General features: G+C 46.9%; 1 protein-coding gene across 1 annotated transcript in view; it reads left to right on the top strand.

Annotated features, from left to right (window-relative positions):
* The window catches only part of LOC149366864 (phospholipid-transporting ATPase ABCA3-like), an 84,608-nt gene that overhangs the window by 28,745 nt on the left and 36,648 nt on the right, over positions 1 to 19,215 (top strand). Inside the window, exons 6-14 of the mRNA XM_089572067.1 lie at positions 3,197 to 3,382; positions 6,527 to 6,705; positions 8,471 to 8,599; positions 9,138 to 9,255; positions 11,829 to 11,965; positions 12,710 to 12,865; positions 15,740 to 15,950; positions 17,233 to 17,485; positions 19,119 to 19,177. Of these exons, the coding sequence (XP_089428193.1) occupies positions 3,197 to 3,382; positions 6,527 to 6,705; positions 8,471 to 8,599; positions 9,138 to 9,255; positions 11,829 to 11,965; positions 12,710 to 12,865; positions 15,740 to 15,950; positions 17,233 to 17,485; positions 19,119 to 19,177 (1,428 nt within the window). The remainder of the gene's footprint in view (positions 1 to 3,196; positions 3,383 to 6,526; positions 6,706 to 8,470; positions 8,600 to 9,137; positions 9,256 to 11,828; positions 11,966 to 12,709; positions 12,866 to 15,739; positions 15,951 to 17,232; positions 17,486 to 19,118; positions 19,178 to 19,215) is intronic.

Here is a 19,215-nt window from a genome sequence, read left to right as displayed (position 1 = left end):
AAACTCATTACAAACGTTGCTGGTTTCCATATGTTCTTTATTTAGGATTTGAAGTTGCATCACACGATCTGCGAGCTCCTTCGCGCTGAACCGGTAATGTGATGACCCTGACCAAGAAAACCGTGTTCGATGCCTTTTCTGTGGCCACGGCATTAACAGCTGCTTCTGTATAACATCCTATCTGCCTTAGACCTATCGCGCAGAAAATAAATATTTTTTCTGTTACCCTCAGCACTTGAAGAATGTGGCCAAATTTTGGGAATTCACTGCCGTGGTGGCTCAGCGGTGACGGCGTCCGACTACTGAGACCCGAGTCGGATCGCGGCCGCGGCGGCTCCGTTTCAGCGGAGGAGAATTTCGAGACGCCTCTGCGCTGGGTAACATTTGAACATGTTAATGAACCCGAGGTGGCCTAAATTATCTACAGTCCTGTGCTACGGCGTGCCTCATAAGCTCACTCTCTTTGGGATGCTAAAATAATGCAAGCCAAGCCAGCCCAGAAAAAATAGATGCATTTCATTCAGACTGTGCGGGCAGGGCACTTTTTTCTTATTTATTTTTAAGCCCACACTAATATCTGTGGTGCTGAGATGAGCGGCAGCTGTTTTAATTTTTTAGAGCGCAGCTCTTTGGCGTCCGTTCCTGGGTTTCGCGTCGTCGTCGGCGTCGGCCTCGTAACCAGCTCCGCCCCCCTTTCATCCCCCCAGCGCTATCGGCGTCAGCGGCATCAGTCAGTCGCTGCTATCTCTTCCCTCCTCCCTTTATCGTGTTGTCCGCTTGCTGCGCGCGCTTCTGCCCCCATCGTTTGCCGCTGGGTGTACACGCCGCCCCCCTCCCCCCTCTTCCTGCGAGTCTCCGGTTGTCAAAGCGCCGGCTCGAACTTAATTCCTTTCTTCGCTCCTCCTCCAATGCAACCCCTGTGCGGTGGCAATCAGAGAGCCAGATCGGTGGCGGCGGATCTGTATATGTGCACCGCCCGAGCCGAAATTGCGAATACGTGTGAAAAATAAAAAAAAAATCCTGTGATAGCGCATACATGTGTTGCTCGATTTCTTTGCCTCAATCTATCGAAAAGGTGAAACAGCTTATTTGCTGCTCTCAAATTTCGCATTAGGAAGTAACGTAATCGTCGGTAATTTTTTTCAATTTTCCGCTCAGTTATACGCGGAACCAACGACGTGCTGCAGTGAGTGAAGTGCGCTTCCCCGCCATGCCGACGTGGCATGCTCGGGCGCAGTAAGGAAGCATTGAGTTAGGTGCACTTCACTGCAAAGCAAGCTCCCCCGCGCTGTAGCAGACGACACGAAGCCCCGCCTCCAGGCCCTTGTGCGCATATGCACCGCTTCTTTCTTCAATGCGCGGCCTAGACGGATGCTCTGAGGAGGCGCTGCTCTGGCGTAATTGAGGCGTTTCGCATAGCGCCGCCAGGCTGAACCGTGTTTCCACTTAGAATGGACGACCCTGTACATCCGCGGTTTTCAACCTCATAGTTTCAGAGGCAATTTCCTCGCTGGCGTCCCAGAACCCTCCTCGCAGCGCCGCCCCTCCTCCTCCTCTTTTTTCTTTCACGGCTTTTGCGCTCTTCGGTCTATTCCTCTGGCGAGTCTGCCTCCGCGCACCGCGAATCCGCGCGTCTTCTGGACCACGCGGTCTGTGTTCTTTAAATGTTTTATAGTTTAATTTCTTTATTATTTTGTTTCTTTTCATATTTGCATTTTTTTTTCACTCACGAAACCCGTGCGTTCACTAGCCTCAATAAAGTTTTTTTTTTCTTCGCCGGAACTCGAACACACTTGCTAGCATTCCCTGCCCACGACAGTATGAGGGCGCCATTAAAGGCTTTCACCTTAATAAAGCGATTCTGCTCGTATTTTCTTTCACAGCTGTTCTGCTCCTGGCGGGCTTCTAGGGCGGCCGGCTCGCGATTTTCGCGTTGCCCTTCGAGCCATTTGTGTGGCCGGCACGTTCCTCGCGCAAACGCGGCGACTGCGCACGTACTTAAAATGGATTCACACGACGGTCCGTTCGCCCGCGGCCCGCGCACTACCTGGTCTCCTTCCGTGATATTCTCTCGTGTTACCGAGACAAACGAAGGGAATACGCACCCCCCGCTCCGTCCCTCACCATAGCGCAGGCTGCACATTGGCGACAACTACAAACCTGGACTGCTCAATACCCAATACTGCTGCATGCCCGATACCCAGACCCATTCTCGTCATCATGCAAACTTTTGCGGCAAACCAGGCGCCCCTACGATTTACGTCATTGGCAATAAACGTTTCCACCACCACCTACGTGTTCATGCGTCAGCACATTGAGAGGCGCGCTGACCAGGCCGCGATCCAGAAGACGCGCAGATTCGCGGCGGCGGTGCGCGGAGGCAGACTCGCCGGATGAATAGACCGAAGAGCGCAACAGCCGTGAAAGAAAAAAAGAGGAGAAGGGAGAAAAACAGGAGGAGGAGGGGCGGCGCTGCGAGGAGGGTTCTGGGACGCCAGCGAGGAAATTGCCTTTTCAGAGTCCATCACAGGTGCTAGTGCTAATTTAGCCACACTTTAAACGAGGCGTACGCCTCGTTACAACCGCGTCTTGCGTACGATGCAGTTGGAGCGAGCATTGCGATGTTAGCAGTCGATTTAGCAAAGGGAATATAGGCATATGTAATTCAAGATATTGTAAGGAAAAACTGAGTTTTTTTTATTCAGATTTCGTACTTTCGATTTTTTTCGAAAGTTCATTCTTTTGCAGTTCGTACTTTCGGTACTGAACTGAATTTCGCAACAAGATCTTGCGAGAAAAGCTAGGAGGAAAGTTGTCCGGAGAAGAATCCGGAATTTATCAACCTGTTTATACAACAGCATGGCCGGTAGCGCGAATCCTTGCTTTCTGCCCTGATAGCGGGACCAGAAAAGAAGTAAAACCCATCCATCCCCACTCAAAAGCGTAATGGTTTTCTTGGTTCAGTGAAACTGTAGAGAACTGCTGAGGAATCAGTGACATAACGCATATTCTAGAGTCATTGTTTTCTATAGCTTTCATCTTCAGGAAACTAACCTTAGTCAACAACAATAACACGTCCTGCCTAGTCTCTGCTTCAGGCGCAAAAAAAGAAACTTTTTGGCAGCATTTCAGCAGAACATAATTTTCCTCAAGGTCGGCGCTTCACTCGATCCCTGCTTTTTTTTTTCTACTCCAGGCAAGCTGGCGATGTCACTGGCCGTCATGCTAGCGTTTATGGCTCCTCTCGCACAAATCTCGTCGACCCAGACTCTCGGCCAACTTGTGTTTAGAGACCGCCAGAAGAAGCTGCTGGAAGCCATCTCTCCTCAACTGATGGGGAGCCACGTTCTGAAGACCCTGGCCTACTATGACGATTATGAGGGTGAGCGATGCCCACTTTTTTGTACTAAATAGCGCAGCATAGGATTAGAGAGTCCGGGACTGATTTATACCGGAGGTTTGTACAGTTCCTTGAACGTTAGCACCCGGCTTTCTTAACGCATTTTGTCAGCAAGGACTGGCATTTATGTTCCATAGCGCAGCAAGGACTCAGGGTACAAACACAAGAGCTAACTTCCACTGAGGCTTTATTTGATGAACACGCTATTCATACATGAAGAAGAACCAATACTTGTCAGCTTAGACAAGAAAATTTGTGAACAACCACCTTAAAAAGCAAATGCAACCCGTTTCACCGGTTGGCATACTGCCCTGAGTCTGAAAATGCCATATCTTTCCTTGTCAGCGACAATGGCGGACTGCTTACACAGCTTTCAGGTCCAGCTCTTTCGATTGCGGCGGCGTCGATAATTTCTCTTGTCAGTCTATCCGCATTTCTACCAATCACCTCGCATTCTTAACCTCGCTTAACCGTTCATTAAGGCATCTGCCTGACTGCCCAATGTACGCCTTGCGGCATGGAAGCGGGAACTTGTAGATTATTTCCTATGTGCACGACACAAAAGGGTTTCTATGCCGAATCCTGCAACTACTCTGAACCCTTCTGGCAGGACAGGTGTCCTAGCAAATGCGGGACAATCTCTCCGGTACAGACACACACACCTTCACTCCTACTTTTTGTGCTTTTTGAGGGAGTGTGACAGCTTATGGATATATGGCACCGCCACTACCTTGCTGCCCTCTTCGCCGTCAGTTACAGTCCTCTTGGCCTTTTCCTGGTGATGCAATCTCTCTCACATATATCCACAAGCTGTCACACTCCCTCAAAAAGCACTGCATTATTAACTGCATTATTAAAGCAGGCGAATATTTGTCATTTTAGGACGTCTAAGAGGATAATACTTCCCAGAAAAACGCAGGACCGAGCCATGCTGAATAGCAGAATGCAAGCCTGCTCCCTTCTCTTTCTTTGTAGCACGGTCACAACAAACATTTATAGATATATAAGCTGGGAACGGTAGCTTTTGAAAACTGAATACCTTGACAAAGTTGCCCGTTCGCGAACAAATGAGAATGTTGTCGCTATTTAGAACATTTGTAACTGAAAAACTCGGCGTTTCGAAGTTTGCGTGGCCCCTCCTTCGAGGGTGACAATGCGCTGTCCAGTTGTGGCGTTTATATACAGAGAAAGGACACGTTTTCATCGGCTATTCGCGGCTGAAAGTCTAACCGCCGAACCCATAGCGAGATCTGTCGAGTGCAAGCGGACCACGACGGGCCGCATGCTTGGGAGCTAAGGAACAACATGCGCTGATGAAGAATGCATTTTCAGCTGCTGCAGCACTAACGTTGGCTAGCAACCAAACGTGCTAACGAATACAGGACGTCCGACTCATCAAAAGGGTGACCAATGAGCGTTAGCCCATGCTAGGGCAGTGGAGACGCTCCGAGGCCGGTAGGGGCGAGCTTGCGGTATTCTTACCACGAGTCCTAGGCCGCTTACCTAGCCGTGCCGAAATGTCTGAACGCGACGTCTTCGCTAGGCCGCCAAGAGAGAAAATAGTCCCTAGCACCCGCAACCGTCTCGCCGTCCGTGGCGCTAGTGCCACTGCGGCGCGGGTGCCCTCCATGGAAAAATAGGCAATACAATACAATACAATGCAATACAATGCAATACAATTTATTTGCCACTTTTTCATGCACATAAGTCTGATGGTCAGCCTAAGCACAAAGCGCTTGTTGGCTGACCTGGCAGTTGGTGGATACATCGTCAGTAAATTTTATATCCCAAGAAGTAATTAGATAGGCAGGATTCTGTTCTACTCGTCACAAAAAAAAGAGAAAAATGAAAACAAAAGGAAAAGGCCAGTAATACATAAGTACATATATCAAGGCAAGACACATGAGCTATGCAAATAGGAACCGTTCGCACCTGCAAAGCCATAAAAAATGTTATTCTTGCAATGTTGCTAAGCACCACTTTCTAATGCTTTTCACCACTGTTTTCCTTTGTTCAGTATTGTACAGGTCGTTGTTAAGGCAGCTAGGGAGGACGCGCCATCGTGAGGAAGCCGAGCCTAAGGGGACGGAGCTTTGGGGGATTCCCTACATGGAGTGAGATTTTAATTGAAGGAATAGGTTAAAAGATTGGGAAAGCTGGGTACGGCAAGAGGGCGAGTAGTGGGAAATATGTGAGGTGCAGGAATCTTTCAGGGATTATTCAGGGTGCGAACGTGCTCGAACTACTTGCGGGTGGATTACTGCAGTGTCCTCTCTTGCAGACTTTTTGGTTTTATTCACATTTGTTACATTTTTTTTAATGCGCTGTTGATTGAAGCTAACTTCAACAAAAAGTGTCTCGAAGATAGATGAAATTGTTTTGAAGACGTGAAGGCTCCTACTTGAGCAGACGCGTTCCCTTGTGTTCACGGAGCATATGTGGCATGAGACTCGACCAGATGCTTCCGACGTTTTGGAAACTAGCAGTCATGCGTCCGAGCACACAGTAGAGAGCCAGCTTTTGAGTGTACATTTAGAGCGTGTGCGGCCGCGCCTTCAGAAGGGTACAGATGACAAATTGGAGGTGGTTTTTATCAGTACGTTGGCACTTTTCAAAGACACATGTTCTACTTTTACTGAAAACAAAGCTTTTAGTTTTGAAAACGCTAAAAAAGACGAAGCACAGGTGTTCCCGCCATAGACCGGTTTCAGCAAGCAAACCGCATCGACGTCTACGAAGAGTTTTCTGCGCGGATCTCCGAAGCCCGGCTGCATTGGCTTGCATTTCGCAACGGTGATCACGGGGTCCCTTTTGATCCTTTCACAAGTATCAGCCGAATGGGAGACAACAACTGTCCCTTTTTCGAATTCTGCATTTTTCGCTAAAATGCTTCCCATGCAGCCGAACAAGCATGCGCATAACGAAACTGAACAAGGGAATCGATTTTTATTGTAAACTAAAATGGGATCGAGTAGTTTTTGGTTTTCGTTTTTTTTTTATGCGCGACAACCTTCACAAATATACTGAGCTACCTGCTCGTGTTACGAGCCTTTGTCAATACCTTCTATGGACCGAATCAGTGCTAGTTACGGTACACTTCACTGTCTCGCGCCGTGTCTCGCGCAGGCGGAGCCGATTGGGGTGTGCTCTTCAAGCGTGCTCTTGACCTGGACAGTGTCACCTTGTTCGAGCTTCTTGCGGCCATGTGCGCCGCGGCTGCCTTCTATGTCTTCCTCCTGTTCTACGCCACCAACGTCCTTCCGTGGGCCACCGAAACACCACAGCACTCCCTCTTCTTCCTGATGGTGCGTGCAACCACTTAGCACAAAGCGGCCGCCGAGTTCCATTTGTTGTATGTGTACATTTGAAAACAGTTGTATTTTCAGTGGCATTCTACTCGTTCTGTTGTTGTTTTTTGCCTACATTTCTTCTCATTGTCAGAGCGTTCTGAAAGTTCAAGGTTAAGACATTTTCAATGCACTTGAGATGGGTGCCGGTCATTTTTCTTGGCACTTCATAATTAGACATATAGGCTGCAGAACCGTTTTCTGGCCGGCTAGTTGGTGACTGAAGTTCATTGTAGAACTCCGTAAGGAACAACCAGAGAGCAAAGGACACGCACAACACTGAGCTTGTGTTTTGTGCGTCCTTTGCTCTGTGGTTGTTCTTTGCGCAGTTAGAAAATGAACGCATACACACGCAGACGTACACGCGCACACGCACGCACGCGCATGCACACGCACGCACGCACGCGCACACTCACACGCACAGGAACGCACACGCACGCGCACGCACGCACGCTCATGCACACGCACACACACGAGCGCCGGCATTTTGTTGAGTTGGATAGTTCGTCACAGACAGACCTTTGTACGTTGAAACCAGCCGAATTTTTTATTCAGCATATCTTAAGGACCCTCTACTTATCGCGCTGACGCGAACGAATTCGCCATTGTGATGCCTCTGGTTAAATGTGAACCAGTGACAAGCTCCATAATAGCGCCTCTTTTAGGTCTGGATGCTAAACCACTCAGAAGAAAAATATTGGTAGGGTTTTAAAGTTGTTAAACCTAGTAGTCGTACGAACGCATGTTTTTAGCCTCTTTCGCTCATGATTTTGCTTTGCTGGGTCGTCGGCACGTCTGGCGATGATGGTGGGCTGAGGTTAAGCGCTGATCGTTATTAAGCTGATCTGATCTGTTCACGCCACAAATGGCAGTTGGTGAAGACGACGAAGTGCAACGCACAGAGCGAGAATGTGTTGCAGTTTAATTAACACGACACGTGATTGGTTGCGGCGATATCGTAGTGCTCTCGTGCTCTGGCCAGAGAACATGATCTGTTGGCGCCGCCGCGGGTTCGAGACTCAGTCGCGGCGATATTTATTTTATTTCTGCATGGGCTGCTGCTATACCAAGTCTTACCAATGACACCCTGAAGGTCAGGGAGCCAAAGGATCGCTGGCTGGGTTTTGCAGAGCTAAATAGCGATTTCGGACTTAGTGCATGACTCGTGTCCTGTGGAACAAACATCACCGCGTCCAGAAAGAGATGTAAAATAGACTTTCACTAAACAAATATTGGACAGTGTTGCCTTGATTTGCACTTCAATAAGGCTCACGTTGAGGGACGAAAGGGTTGCAGTGAGGATTAGCGAAGAAACTTGAGGTTATTACGCGGCAGCGGATTTTACGATGAAGAAGTCAGCGGTGATAGCCTAGTGGTCTCGCTGAGCGCAGCCGCGGGTTCGACTCCCAGTCATGGATATCCACGAAATTAAACGCTAAAAAATACACTTAGAGGTCACAATGGCCATGGACGTCAGAACAGCCACGGACGTCGATATAGTACGTGGACGTTCCTGCTTTCGCATTGCTACAATGCGGGTCGCCGCTTTGATCTTAAAGCTTTTCATTTCTCCTAGAGAGAAGATTCGACATCAGGTCTTGTGAGTATGGAGCCAAGTCTATCCGTAGAGTGTTTGCCGCGATAGCGAATCTTGAGAAATGCAACGCTAGTTTTGCTCACCCAAATGCATTAGTGACGCAACTAAGATTCTGACTTCGCGCAGCCGGGCTACTGGAGGCCGAGTCCTGCAGCGCCTACCGGAGACGAGTCCGCAACTGAGGAACCCCACCCGGACCGTTTTGAACAGCCGCCAGAGGGAGAGCCTGCTGCGGACGTCCGTCACCTCAGCGTGGTAAGGGGAACACGTGATACGCTGTGAATTATGTTTCGACCTGTTTCGCAGCCTCGCCCAACTTGGTCAGAAAAAAAGTGGCAGTTAGATCTTAAACTCCCAGGGGACGCATCTGTTTTCGTGAATATTACCAAAATGGTCTCTTAATATTAATACCCCTGTTGCGATCTAACGATCTATCGACAAACCGAAAATATTCTTCGAACTAAATGCTTCCAGTAGCTCTAAACTGGACACAGAATACCAGAAAACCCACGACAAACTGGACTCGCCAGGAGCCAGAAATGACAGTTAGCTTTTGACGGCACTGACTCATCCATTTTCGTAACGCCTCCCTTAAGAAACTTTTTTAGACAGTCTGTAGACTGTCCATAGACTTCCGACTATGTGTCTATGAAGTCTATAGACTATCTACAGAGAACCCTAGAGAATAGTCTATAAGCAATACATATCCTAAAGACAGTCTATAGGCAATCTATAGAATTATGGTCATGCACTTCTGCGGACTGAAGCGCGGTCTGGCTTTGATTTTACCCAGGTGTTTGGGAGCCACAAAGCTCTGGATGACGTGAACCTGAAGATCTACGCGTCCCAGGTGACGGTGCTGCTCGGTCAGAATGGCGCCGGCAAGACGACACTCATGAGAACACTCACAGGTAGGTGCTGCCGCTGTCGTCTGGGCTACAAGCGTAGAAGTTTCGACATCGATCAAAGCTCACGGCGGTAATCTGGGAGGGTACACGCTTGAAATACTGATGCCACGTCACTGTCACACGATAAATGCCAGCACCTGCAACTCTGCATAACATCGAAACCATCACATTCGAAGAGATTGCTTACTGGCGATTTTCGCTGTGTAGATTTGGCGCCTAGAATAAGTTGATATCGCTTTGCTTACACTTCGTTGTAAAATTCTGGTTACTGTACTGTTTGAGCTGATATCAACATTCAACGCGCCACACATGATTTCAGCTATTCTTCCAGAGCGGCTTCGCATGGATGGGAATTAATTTTTTCTTCTTTTGCGGATTCCTCTGAAGAAAGATTGCCTCTACTTCGGTTATTACAAGTCGATTTTTTTTAAGCCGCTATAGATGCACTACTCCTGGCAGGCACAGCTTGATGGAAGACTTAAAGCGGAGTTTGGATACTTAAATTTGTTTACATTAGCGGAAATTGCGGCACGTGGGCATTTTCGCACTTCGTCTTCGACGAAATACAGCTTCCTCGACGGGTTGTCCAATGCGAACTTGTTTCTAGCAGCAGAACGCCCTGAAGCTACTTAGGCGAGTGGGTGCTTCAACAAAGTATTAAATTTGGTTGGTTTGGTTTGGTTTATGGGGTTTAACGTCCCAAAGCGACTAAGGCTATGAGAGACGCCGCAGTGGAGGGCTTCGGAAATTTCGACCACCTGGGGTTCTTTAACGTGCACTGACATCGCACAGTACACGGGCCTCTTGAATTTTCTCCTCCAAAGAAATTCAACCGCCGCGGCCGGGATCGAACCCGCGACCTTCGGGTCAGCAGCCGAGCACCATAACCACTGAGCCGCCGCGGCGGCAGTATTAAATTTATTACTGATCATTCATGATGGAGTCACTGAAATTAAAAACGGCACTTCTTTCACTAGGCTGAAGAGATTTTACTTCGCCGAAATAAAGGCTTCTTATTTTGAGTCTTCTCAGTAGGTATGAAAGCAAAAATTAGTTTTAGGTGTGTGTTAACATTTAAATTTTGATAACATTACATCGTGCCAAAAATTGCCTTTTTGCTGCCCCTCTATAGATGAACACAACTTAAGCCTGCAGTGGAGCTGTGCCCGCATTTAGGACCACTGCACAGAATTCCTGCTCTACAAAAAGTAATCCGTTATTAAAACTTTTCTTGATGCCCAAGCAAGGAGCTCATTGCAAGGAAAAAAACCATAATTATCAGAATTCTGATACCTCGCTTGTTTATATAGCCAAACTATAAAAAGTTGATTTAGTTTATTAGTTTGACTTGGCCAGCGGAGTAATACAGGACGCAGCGGACCATGGCCCAGTGTTATGAACTGCTGTTTTTTTTAGTTATATCTTACTCAAAGGAACTCCTAGGAGAGAAATGTGGAGAAGGCATACGGGGCCAGTTAAAGATCAAATCATTTTAGGAAATGTGTTAAACATCAGCAGGATTTTTAATTAAATTTCAAGCTAACCATAGGCCTTCTGAGCCCAACAGTAACTGATAGGACGACACGCGGCCCCCGGGAACCACTGTGCTGAAAAACCCTTATCGCTCACATAAGATTCCTGCGGTGGTATGCAGAACAGAAAGCTGGGCAAGTAGGTGGTTATCCATTTTTTTTAACAGCGCGAAAAGACGGCGACGTTTGCACACAACAACACGAGCGCTGACTTTCAACTGAAAATTTATTAACACAAAAGACATTTATACAAAATCCCGCCAAACAACCACACAAAAAAACCTACTTAACTTATCTTAAACATCCGGCAACGACTTCTCAAGAAGGGAAAATTCACGGTTAATCAATGACAATAACGGTTTAGCGACACACCCCCCATTATCAATGTGATAGGCCTCTACTAATTCTCTTACCGCTGTTTAAACGACCGCCTAAGGGAACATTTTAATTCGTTATACAAAGCAGGCGGATCAAATTTAGCTCTGCATTGCAGACAACGTGAACACGCCTGCACCCCTCTGCTTCAAGACACGTCTGTAGTTTTCCAACACAAAGATCAGACGGTAAGAGAATTAGTAGAGGCCTATCACATTGATAAGGGGGGTGTGTCGCTAAACCGCCATTGCCATTGATTAACCGTGAATTTGCCATTCTTGAGAAGTGGTTGCCGGATGTTTAAGATAAGATAAGTATGTTTTTTTTGTGTGTTTCTTTGGCGGGATTTTGTATAAATGTCTTTTGTGTTAATAATTTTCACTTGAAAGTCAGCGCTCGTGTTGTTGTGTGTGTAAACGTCGTCGTCTTTTCGCGCTGTTAAAAAATAGGTGGTATACGCATGAAGGTGTAGCTGTGCTGGTGTAGCTGTGCTTCGTGCATGAAGAAGGTAGCTATGCTACACATGCGCGATTAGCTGTTGCGTTGTTTCTATCTGGTTGCTTCATTGTAGCACAGTTTACTGCAGAGTGCGACACTGAGCACAGAATTCTTAACGTTTTGATAAACACTTCGCATGTCCTGTTCTTGTTTTACGCTCCGTACCTTCAGGTCTTCAGAGACCTACATCCGGATTCGTCAAGATTGGCGGCGACACACATGCCACAAACACCACCGCCTTCTGTCAGCAGCACGATGTACATTTTCCAGACCTTACCGTCAACGAGCACCTTATCTACTATGGTCACGTGAGTAGCGGAGTGTGATGAACTATCCGTGTATTATGCGAGGCTGTGAAAGAGAAAAACATATTTCCTGAATTCGGCACGACTTGAAGAAGTGTAAATTCCTTGCATTCTCATTTTAGTCGTCTTTTAATTGACGATATGTACTGAGATATAATTACACATTGTTTCTGAGCTCTGTACTCAAGAAGAAAGCTAATCCTAATAGTTACGCAGATACAGATTCAACAGTGAAACACCCACATTTTCATTCTTTCCGCAGACCACCTGATTATGGAATTGTAGCACCTATAATAGTAGGCGAATCGGTATTGCATCTTGAAAGAACCATATCACGCAACTAAAACGAAGGATTAGCGCTTGTGCGGGTCTTTCCTTTCCCCTGGTTCTTCGTTTTCGTCGCACTGTTTCCTTTTTTGAAGAGTCTGGATTGTGCTAGAAATTGAGGGTGTCACGTATGCATATTCACTTATTTTCCTTTTTATATTTATCTCCATACATTTAGATGTCTTTTGGTGCAGCTTTTCAGCACACAATGGAAATTAGTGTTGTAGTTTTTAATTTTTCTTTGTGATAATTATACTTTTGTTACGTTTTCTAGCGATATTACTTTAAGCCTAGCACTTAATTAAGCTACCAAAGATCCTCCTTTCTTTGTTTGTGTCTTTCTTGGCCGAAGTACGCGCGTTAAGTTCTCGACGACACGCAGCTTTCTGCATACGCTATATACCCACGTCTCTGTGGCAGCTCCAAGACCGCGGCGGCCTCGAGCTGACCAGGCTCATCACCGAAACTCTGGAAGCCGTGAGGCTCACCGACAAGGTGCACTGCTTCTCGAACCAGCTGTCCGGTGGCATGAAGAGGCGGCTCAGCATGTGCATCGCGCTCGTCGCCCAAGCCAAGGTACGACAGCGCCACGCGGCGGCTACCTGCACTCACAGAGCAGTGCCATCACAATGTTTAAGGCGAAAGCCTTTAGTTTCGCTTATTGGTTTATTGGGGTTTAACGTCCCGAAGCAACTCAGGCTATGAGGGGCGCCGTAGTGAAGGGCTCCGGAAATTTCGACCACTAGGGGTTCTTTAACGTGCCCTGACATCGCACAGCAAACGGGCCTCTAGAATTTTGCCTTAATCGAAATACAGCCACAGCGGCCGGGATAGAACCCGCCGCGTCTTTCGGGTCAGCAGCCGAGCGCCGTACCCACTGAGCCACTGCCTTTAATGGCTCATACTGTCGTCCGTTAACAAAGCGTGTCACACCCGTTTAACTCGGGAACTAAAAAAAAGATAGAAGAAAGCCAATGGTTGCTTCAAATAGAGAAGGGAAAATGAATCTAGAAGCCAAGTATGATGACTGCAGATTAATTAGTTAATTAATTACAGGCAAAAATGTCGAAATTTTGTCGAAATAGCGCGCACGTCGATAGAGCCACGGGAACAGTGTGACCTCACATCCAGCGGAAGTCGTCACGGCATAGTGAAAATTTACACTGATTGGTCGGAAAAAACGTCGCATTTGTGTCAAATTAGATGGAAAAATTTGTATTTAAGCGCAATTAACACTTGGCATCCCCGAAAGATGTATAATTTGGGCATCAATATAATCAATATAGCCACGGGAACCGTGTGACGTCACATTCACCGGAAGTCGTCACGGCATAGTGTCCTCTTGCGTTCGGCTCCCAACACTTAGTAGCCAAAGTGTCCTCGCAATTGTTATCGACCCCCCCCCCCCCCCCCCCTTAGTTGGGAAGCACCACATATGCTGCTACCTTTTGTGGATAATTTTTGTTTTTCACAAAGCGGGGAAATAACACAACGGAGTGACAAAACAGATTGTTCATTCTAAAGCTATACTTAACAAGGAGGAAGATTAATGTTTTGCGTTTTTTTGTTTTTGCTAGATGCAATATGGCAGGACGCAGAGATACCAAAATCACGGCATGTCACATTATAGTCTTTGTTTTGTGTAGAAGTTCTTATCAAAAAAACAACTCTACAACTTACTATACGCACTTCTGGGTGGAGAGGGGACAGGTATATAGATTTATTGAGAATTCAAAGTAAGCAGGGAGGGGGGGGGGGGGGCACACTGCGCTTAGCCAAGGTTTTAACGAGGGGCTTCTCTTAGTCTGAGCAAAGCGTTCGTAATTAGCGGGGGTTAAATAGGTTCTTCGCTCGAGTGAAAGCCCTATTTAAACCCCGGCAATGATGAAAGCTTTGCTGAGACAGACAAGTTCACTTGTTGAAGGGTTGGATAATTACCGTGAGGCACTCCCCTTGTTGACTTTGTGGGGTACGGACTAATAAATCTGCGTAGTTTGAAGGAACAGTCGAAATATATATAATTTTTTTTCATTGTGAGAAGCATGGCCAAGCCTATTACCGTGCGCGGTCAAATGCTGCATTGACCCGCTTTCTCATGCATATAATCCACGGTCTCGCTATTTTTTGGCCATTCGAAATTTCTTGGCTGCGGAATGCTTTAGTCGCTCTGAAGCACTCACGTTCGAATGGACACACAAAGAAACATTCTACGAATAATTTGTTTTTATATACGAGTCACTCGAGCGCTATGTTCTTTGCTTTAATTAAATTGGTACTGAATCCGTAATATGCGTCGAATTTTTCACTTTAGTGCTCAAATAATATAAATTGCTCTTGTGTGCAACCTTTTTTTTTGTTTTATGTTTCATTTAGGTGCACATCTCTTCTTTGCTACGCCTTCCTAGCGCTAGTCCACGGTCTCACCGCTGTCCAAATTTATCCAAGTACTCGGCACTGCTTCTCTATTTGGTGAACTATCACCAAATTAAGGAAGCTCAGAAGATTATTAGGCCATATCTCGAAACCAACCAGCGCACATTTCATGGTTCGGTGTTGTACCCTGAAAGGTGAAGAAAAGAGAGGGCCCGACTGCTGAGCGAGTTGTTCCTAAATGACCAGCGAAACGAGCCAGGCCTATCCGGATTGATAATGAAAACAAAAATCCACCTCCAGGAGCGAAAAGTCTCAAGACAGAGCAAAAGAAATAGCTGTGCTCTAAGATCGAGCCCCGGACCCACACCTATGACAGGGATGGCGTCTTTCATGATATTGTTTTTTTTTTTTTTACAGGGAAAGAATTGAAACCAAAGCCGTTACAACCTTACTGTGATGGCTAGTTGCGCTTTCCCCGTCTTCAGGCACATGCATGAGCCTTTGCTATTATTTCGCCGGGGGATACATCCCCTAAGAATGTGCACTGTCGTAAGCAAACTCCATCGACTTCCCGGCCATCACATTTGATCGGCGTCGCAGTGATTGCATGAACTATTGTCAGTGTACCAGAACTATTAATATTATCAGTGTCCATAAGCCATCGATAGATAGTTGTTCCCTCGCAGTGAATCAGTGAATATAGGGGCCTTCGGCAGCCTCTCCTCGCCTCGAATCGAGCTTACGCCGCAGTCTTCCAGTCGGGGTGTTTGGAAGGCGTTTTCTCCTAGGATAATGCCTACAGCAGGTCTTATTACGTGAGTTTTAATGGACAGATTTGGGGATTAATAGCGCCAGTGCAACAAAAAGTAAAAAGGTCCTAGAATGTGTGCTCACCCTGTCTCCTTCCGCTTTCTGCCAAACGTCCGTCCTCACCTCAGCCACAGTAAAAAGGCGGGGTGCCTTTTTCTTTCGTTCTATTTCGTTAGCTACGTTGTACAAGCCATTGTTTAACCGTCTGGTTCAACCACTGTAGTGGCCACTTAGTGAAGTTTTCTCGGCGTCCACTTAACTGCGCAGGTTTTGATCTTCGACGAGCCGACGACTGGGATGGATCCCGAAACGCGGCGAAGCATTTGGGACCTGATCAGCAGCCTCCGCAGCAGTTCCACCATTCTGCTGTCCACGCATGACATGGAAGAAGCCGAGGTGTTGGCAGACCGCATTATCATAATGTCCGCTGGCAAGGTCCTGGGCGCTGGCTCCACGGCTTTCCTGAAGAAGGCCTGTGGTGTGTACTGGCGCACTTCGCTGGCACTCTCGACGAATTAGGCGAACGCTTACCCCAGTGGCTATTAGAGCGAAAACTCTACTCTTCGCACTACAACTCTCAATGTCAAGTGTGGTGTGCGTTTGACCTTGAGCCGGCGGGGCGGAGGTGTGGCAAGTGACGTCATATCACGTGACTCGCTGTGGAGAGGCGCCACAGTTGGCTGCGCTCGCTCGGAGCCTTGCCGCTGCTGCATCATGTGGCTAGAAGGAGGTATAACAGCTGATCAATGAAAAAACGAGAGCGTGGCGTGAACATATTTTGAAAATAACGGCCGCATTGGCGGCCACCAGGCCCTAGGTTTCTAAATATTACCTGGAGGGAAAGCCGGCACTACCGTCTATGCGAGTTTTTTAAAAAGAACACTTCATCGCGGGAATGCCGGGAAGACGAGGTTTCATGTTACGCTCGGATAGCGTTAGGCCAAAAACGATGGAGTAGCCCGGTTAGCTACGTTGGTGGAGCGACTGCTCCAGTGAAGCGGTGGTCCTAGATTCTCACCCCGGACCAGTAGGAATTTTTCTTTAACTGCAAAGTTTCTGAGAAAGCTGTAAAGCTTTCCTTTGTAGCCGTATTGCTGCGCTTGGATGGATGCCAGTAATTACTCCCTTATTTCAAATTGCAATATTTAGTAATCAACGGTAATTGACAACAACGCATAATTAGTGCAGCTCAATTGTAATCGATATAAGCTATTGAACGCTATAGCACAACTATGGCTATGGCTTGACTTCGAAGGTTTGACCTTGAGCATGGCCGAAAGTCAAAGGGATGCACCGAATAAGGTGCTCGACTTTTGCATTGAGTAGAGCTACCGCCTTAGAAAGTATGAGTACCCAAGAAGCACAGGGCACATTGCCACTATTGATATTCCACTGCAGGCGTTGGCTACACAATGAACCTGATCACCTTTGAAGATTTGAGCTTGAGCAGGACTGAAGGTCAAAATTATGCACCGGACAGGGTGCTGAACTTTTGCATTGAGTAGAGCTACCGCCTTAGAAAGTATGAGTACCCAAGAAGCACAGGGCACATTGCCACTATTGATATTCCACTGCAGGCGTTGGCTACACAATCAACCTGATCACTTTTGAAGATTTGAGCTTGAGCAGGACTGAAGGTCAAAATTATGCACCGGACAGGGTGCTGAACTTTTGCATTGAGTAGAGCTACCGCCTTAGCAAGTATGAGAGTATACACAAGAAGCACAGGGCACGTTGTTACTATTGATATTCCACTGCAGGCGTTGGCTATACAATCAACCTGATCACGGTCCCCGAAAAGTTCGTTGCGGAGCGCACCCTGGAAGTGGTGCAGAAGACGGCGCCGGAGGGCATCGTCAAAGACGTGAAACAGGGCAGCGCGATTATAGCGCTGCAGACGATCGAACACAACGGCTTCGCCGACATGTTCCGCACGCTGGAGACGGAAGGAGAGGATCTGGGAATCGAGAGCTTCGGTGTCACCGTGGCTACCATTGCAGACGTGTACATAAAGTAAGCATGACGTCGTTCTATTTGCGAACTTTACTACAAAGCCCATCGATATCTTTCGACAGTTTTTTTAATGCGAAAGCTTTACTTGGCTATGTCGACGATTTCGTGTCCCGAAAACGTGTCGGCAGCGATTTCTTCGTTCGTGCGAGAGTTAAGCGAAAAAGAATGATTGTGTATGATAGCGAACAATGTGGAGATTATGTGCGTCAAAATTTGGTTGATGTGGAGTAACTGGTTAATTAGAGCCAAAAATGTCACTTGGACGTTAAATTAGTATCGGACGTAGATATAATGCGAGGACGTGAAAACAATACTAGACGTCAAAATTGTGAAGAAAAAGCAACCACGTGCCAGAGGTTGATGAAATGGAATCTGGAATCATTAGTTATTAATTAGAGACTAAAAGGTCATTTAGACTTAAAAATAGCCCCGGACGTGCATATAGTGCGAGGGTCTGAAAATAGCGGTACGCGTCAAAATTGGAAGAAGTAAAAAGAGGCAAAAAGGGAGGCAGACAGTCTTAAGTGAAGCAAAGAGAGGCGACGATTGTGAAGGAGGCATCAATGCTTTCGAATTCTCCCTGGGCTGGTCGCCGCGCTGATCATTAATGCTTTTTGGTTTATTTTGCTGACACATTTTGCAAGGTACGAAATTCCAGCGCTTCGCATTTTGCACGTCAGGTGCAAAGCAAGGTGCGACCGGTTTTTAATTTTAAACCTCCAAACGTAAAGGGAGAGCGCGCCCTTAGTGTGTCCAGGACTGCAAGCTGGGCCACATTCACCGAACTCTTAAATTCATTAGTAGAGTGGCATAGAACTTACACAATGTTATTACCGTTGAAAGTTCACGAGCAATCCAGAGATTCGCTTCCTCTGAACAGCACAATAAAGGAGTAACACCCGAACCAAAGCGTTATCCTTACGATTTGAACATTCATCTTTGCATGCGGAAGGTGCGGGGGTTCGATCCCCAGTGTCACCGCGAACGTACGACGGTGAAACAATGAGTACAAGATATGTTGTTGTGCTGCATATATCTGGGTTGTGTCAGATATCATAGAATCACAGCGCTTGCAGACGACGACACAGATGACACATGCGTAACTGCGCAGTTGTGTGTGTGTTGCCAGCTATATCGTTATTGATCAGAAAATCCCACGCTAGTAGGAGAATACCGTGGCTAAAGACACAATATAAAAACAAACAGCACCAATCAAATACCGCAGTTGAGAACCCGTGCAAGTAGATCGAGGGAGACTGTTTCTTGGGAAACTAAAATTCTTGCAGCTCGTAAAAAAAAAAATATGGAATGATTTATGGAGTTCAACTTCCAAGATACTCAGGCTGTGGGGTACCGTGGTGGAAGGCTAAAAGTAATTTCGACCAAATAGGGCTCTTTACTGAGCATTGACATCGCACACCACACGGGCCTCTAGCATTTCGCCTCCATCGAAATGAGAACCGCCGCGGCCGGGATCGAACCCGTGTGTTTCTTTCACGTCAGCAGACGAGCACCATAAGCACTGATCCTCCGCGGCGGTGTAACAAAATCTAACGAGCCTTCCGCTGAAATTACAAGTCTCTGAAAGATGTTCACCATTCTTTCAAGTTCAATATTGTTGTTTTTTTTTCAGAATTAACAAGCTTTGGACGGTGAACGAAAGTCAAGATACTGAAGGCAGTCCTGCTGAGGGTAAGTTTCGTAAAATAGAATTCCTTGCCTCTTCAGGT

This window comes from Amblyomma mixtum, chromosome 1 (assembly GCF_055824585.1).
Source record: "Amblyomma mixtum isolate Tamu chromosome 1, ASM5582458v1, whole genome shotgun sequence".
Taxonomy (NCBI): domain Eukaryota; kingdom Metazoa; phylum Arthropoda; class Arachnida; order Ixodida; family Ixodidae; genus Amblyomma; species Amblyomma mixtum.
Note: the sequence above shows the minus strand (reverse complement) of the source record. Positions and strands in the feature narration are given on the sequence as shown.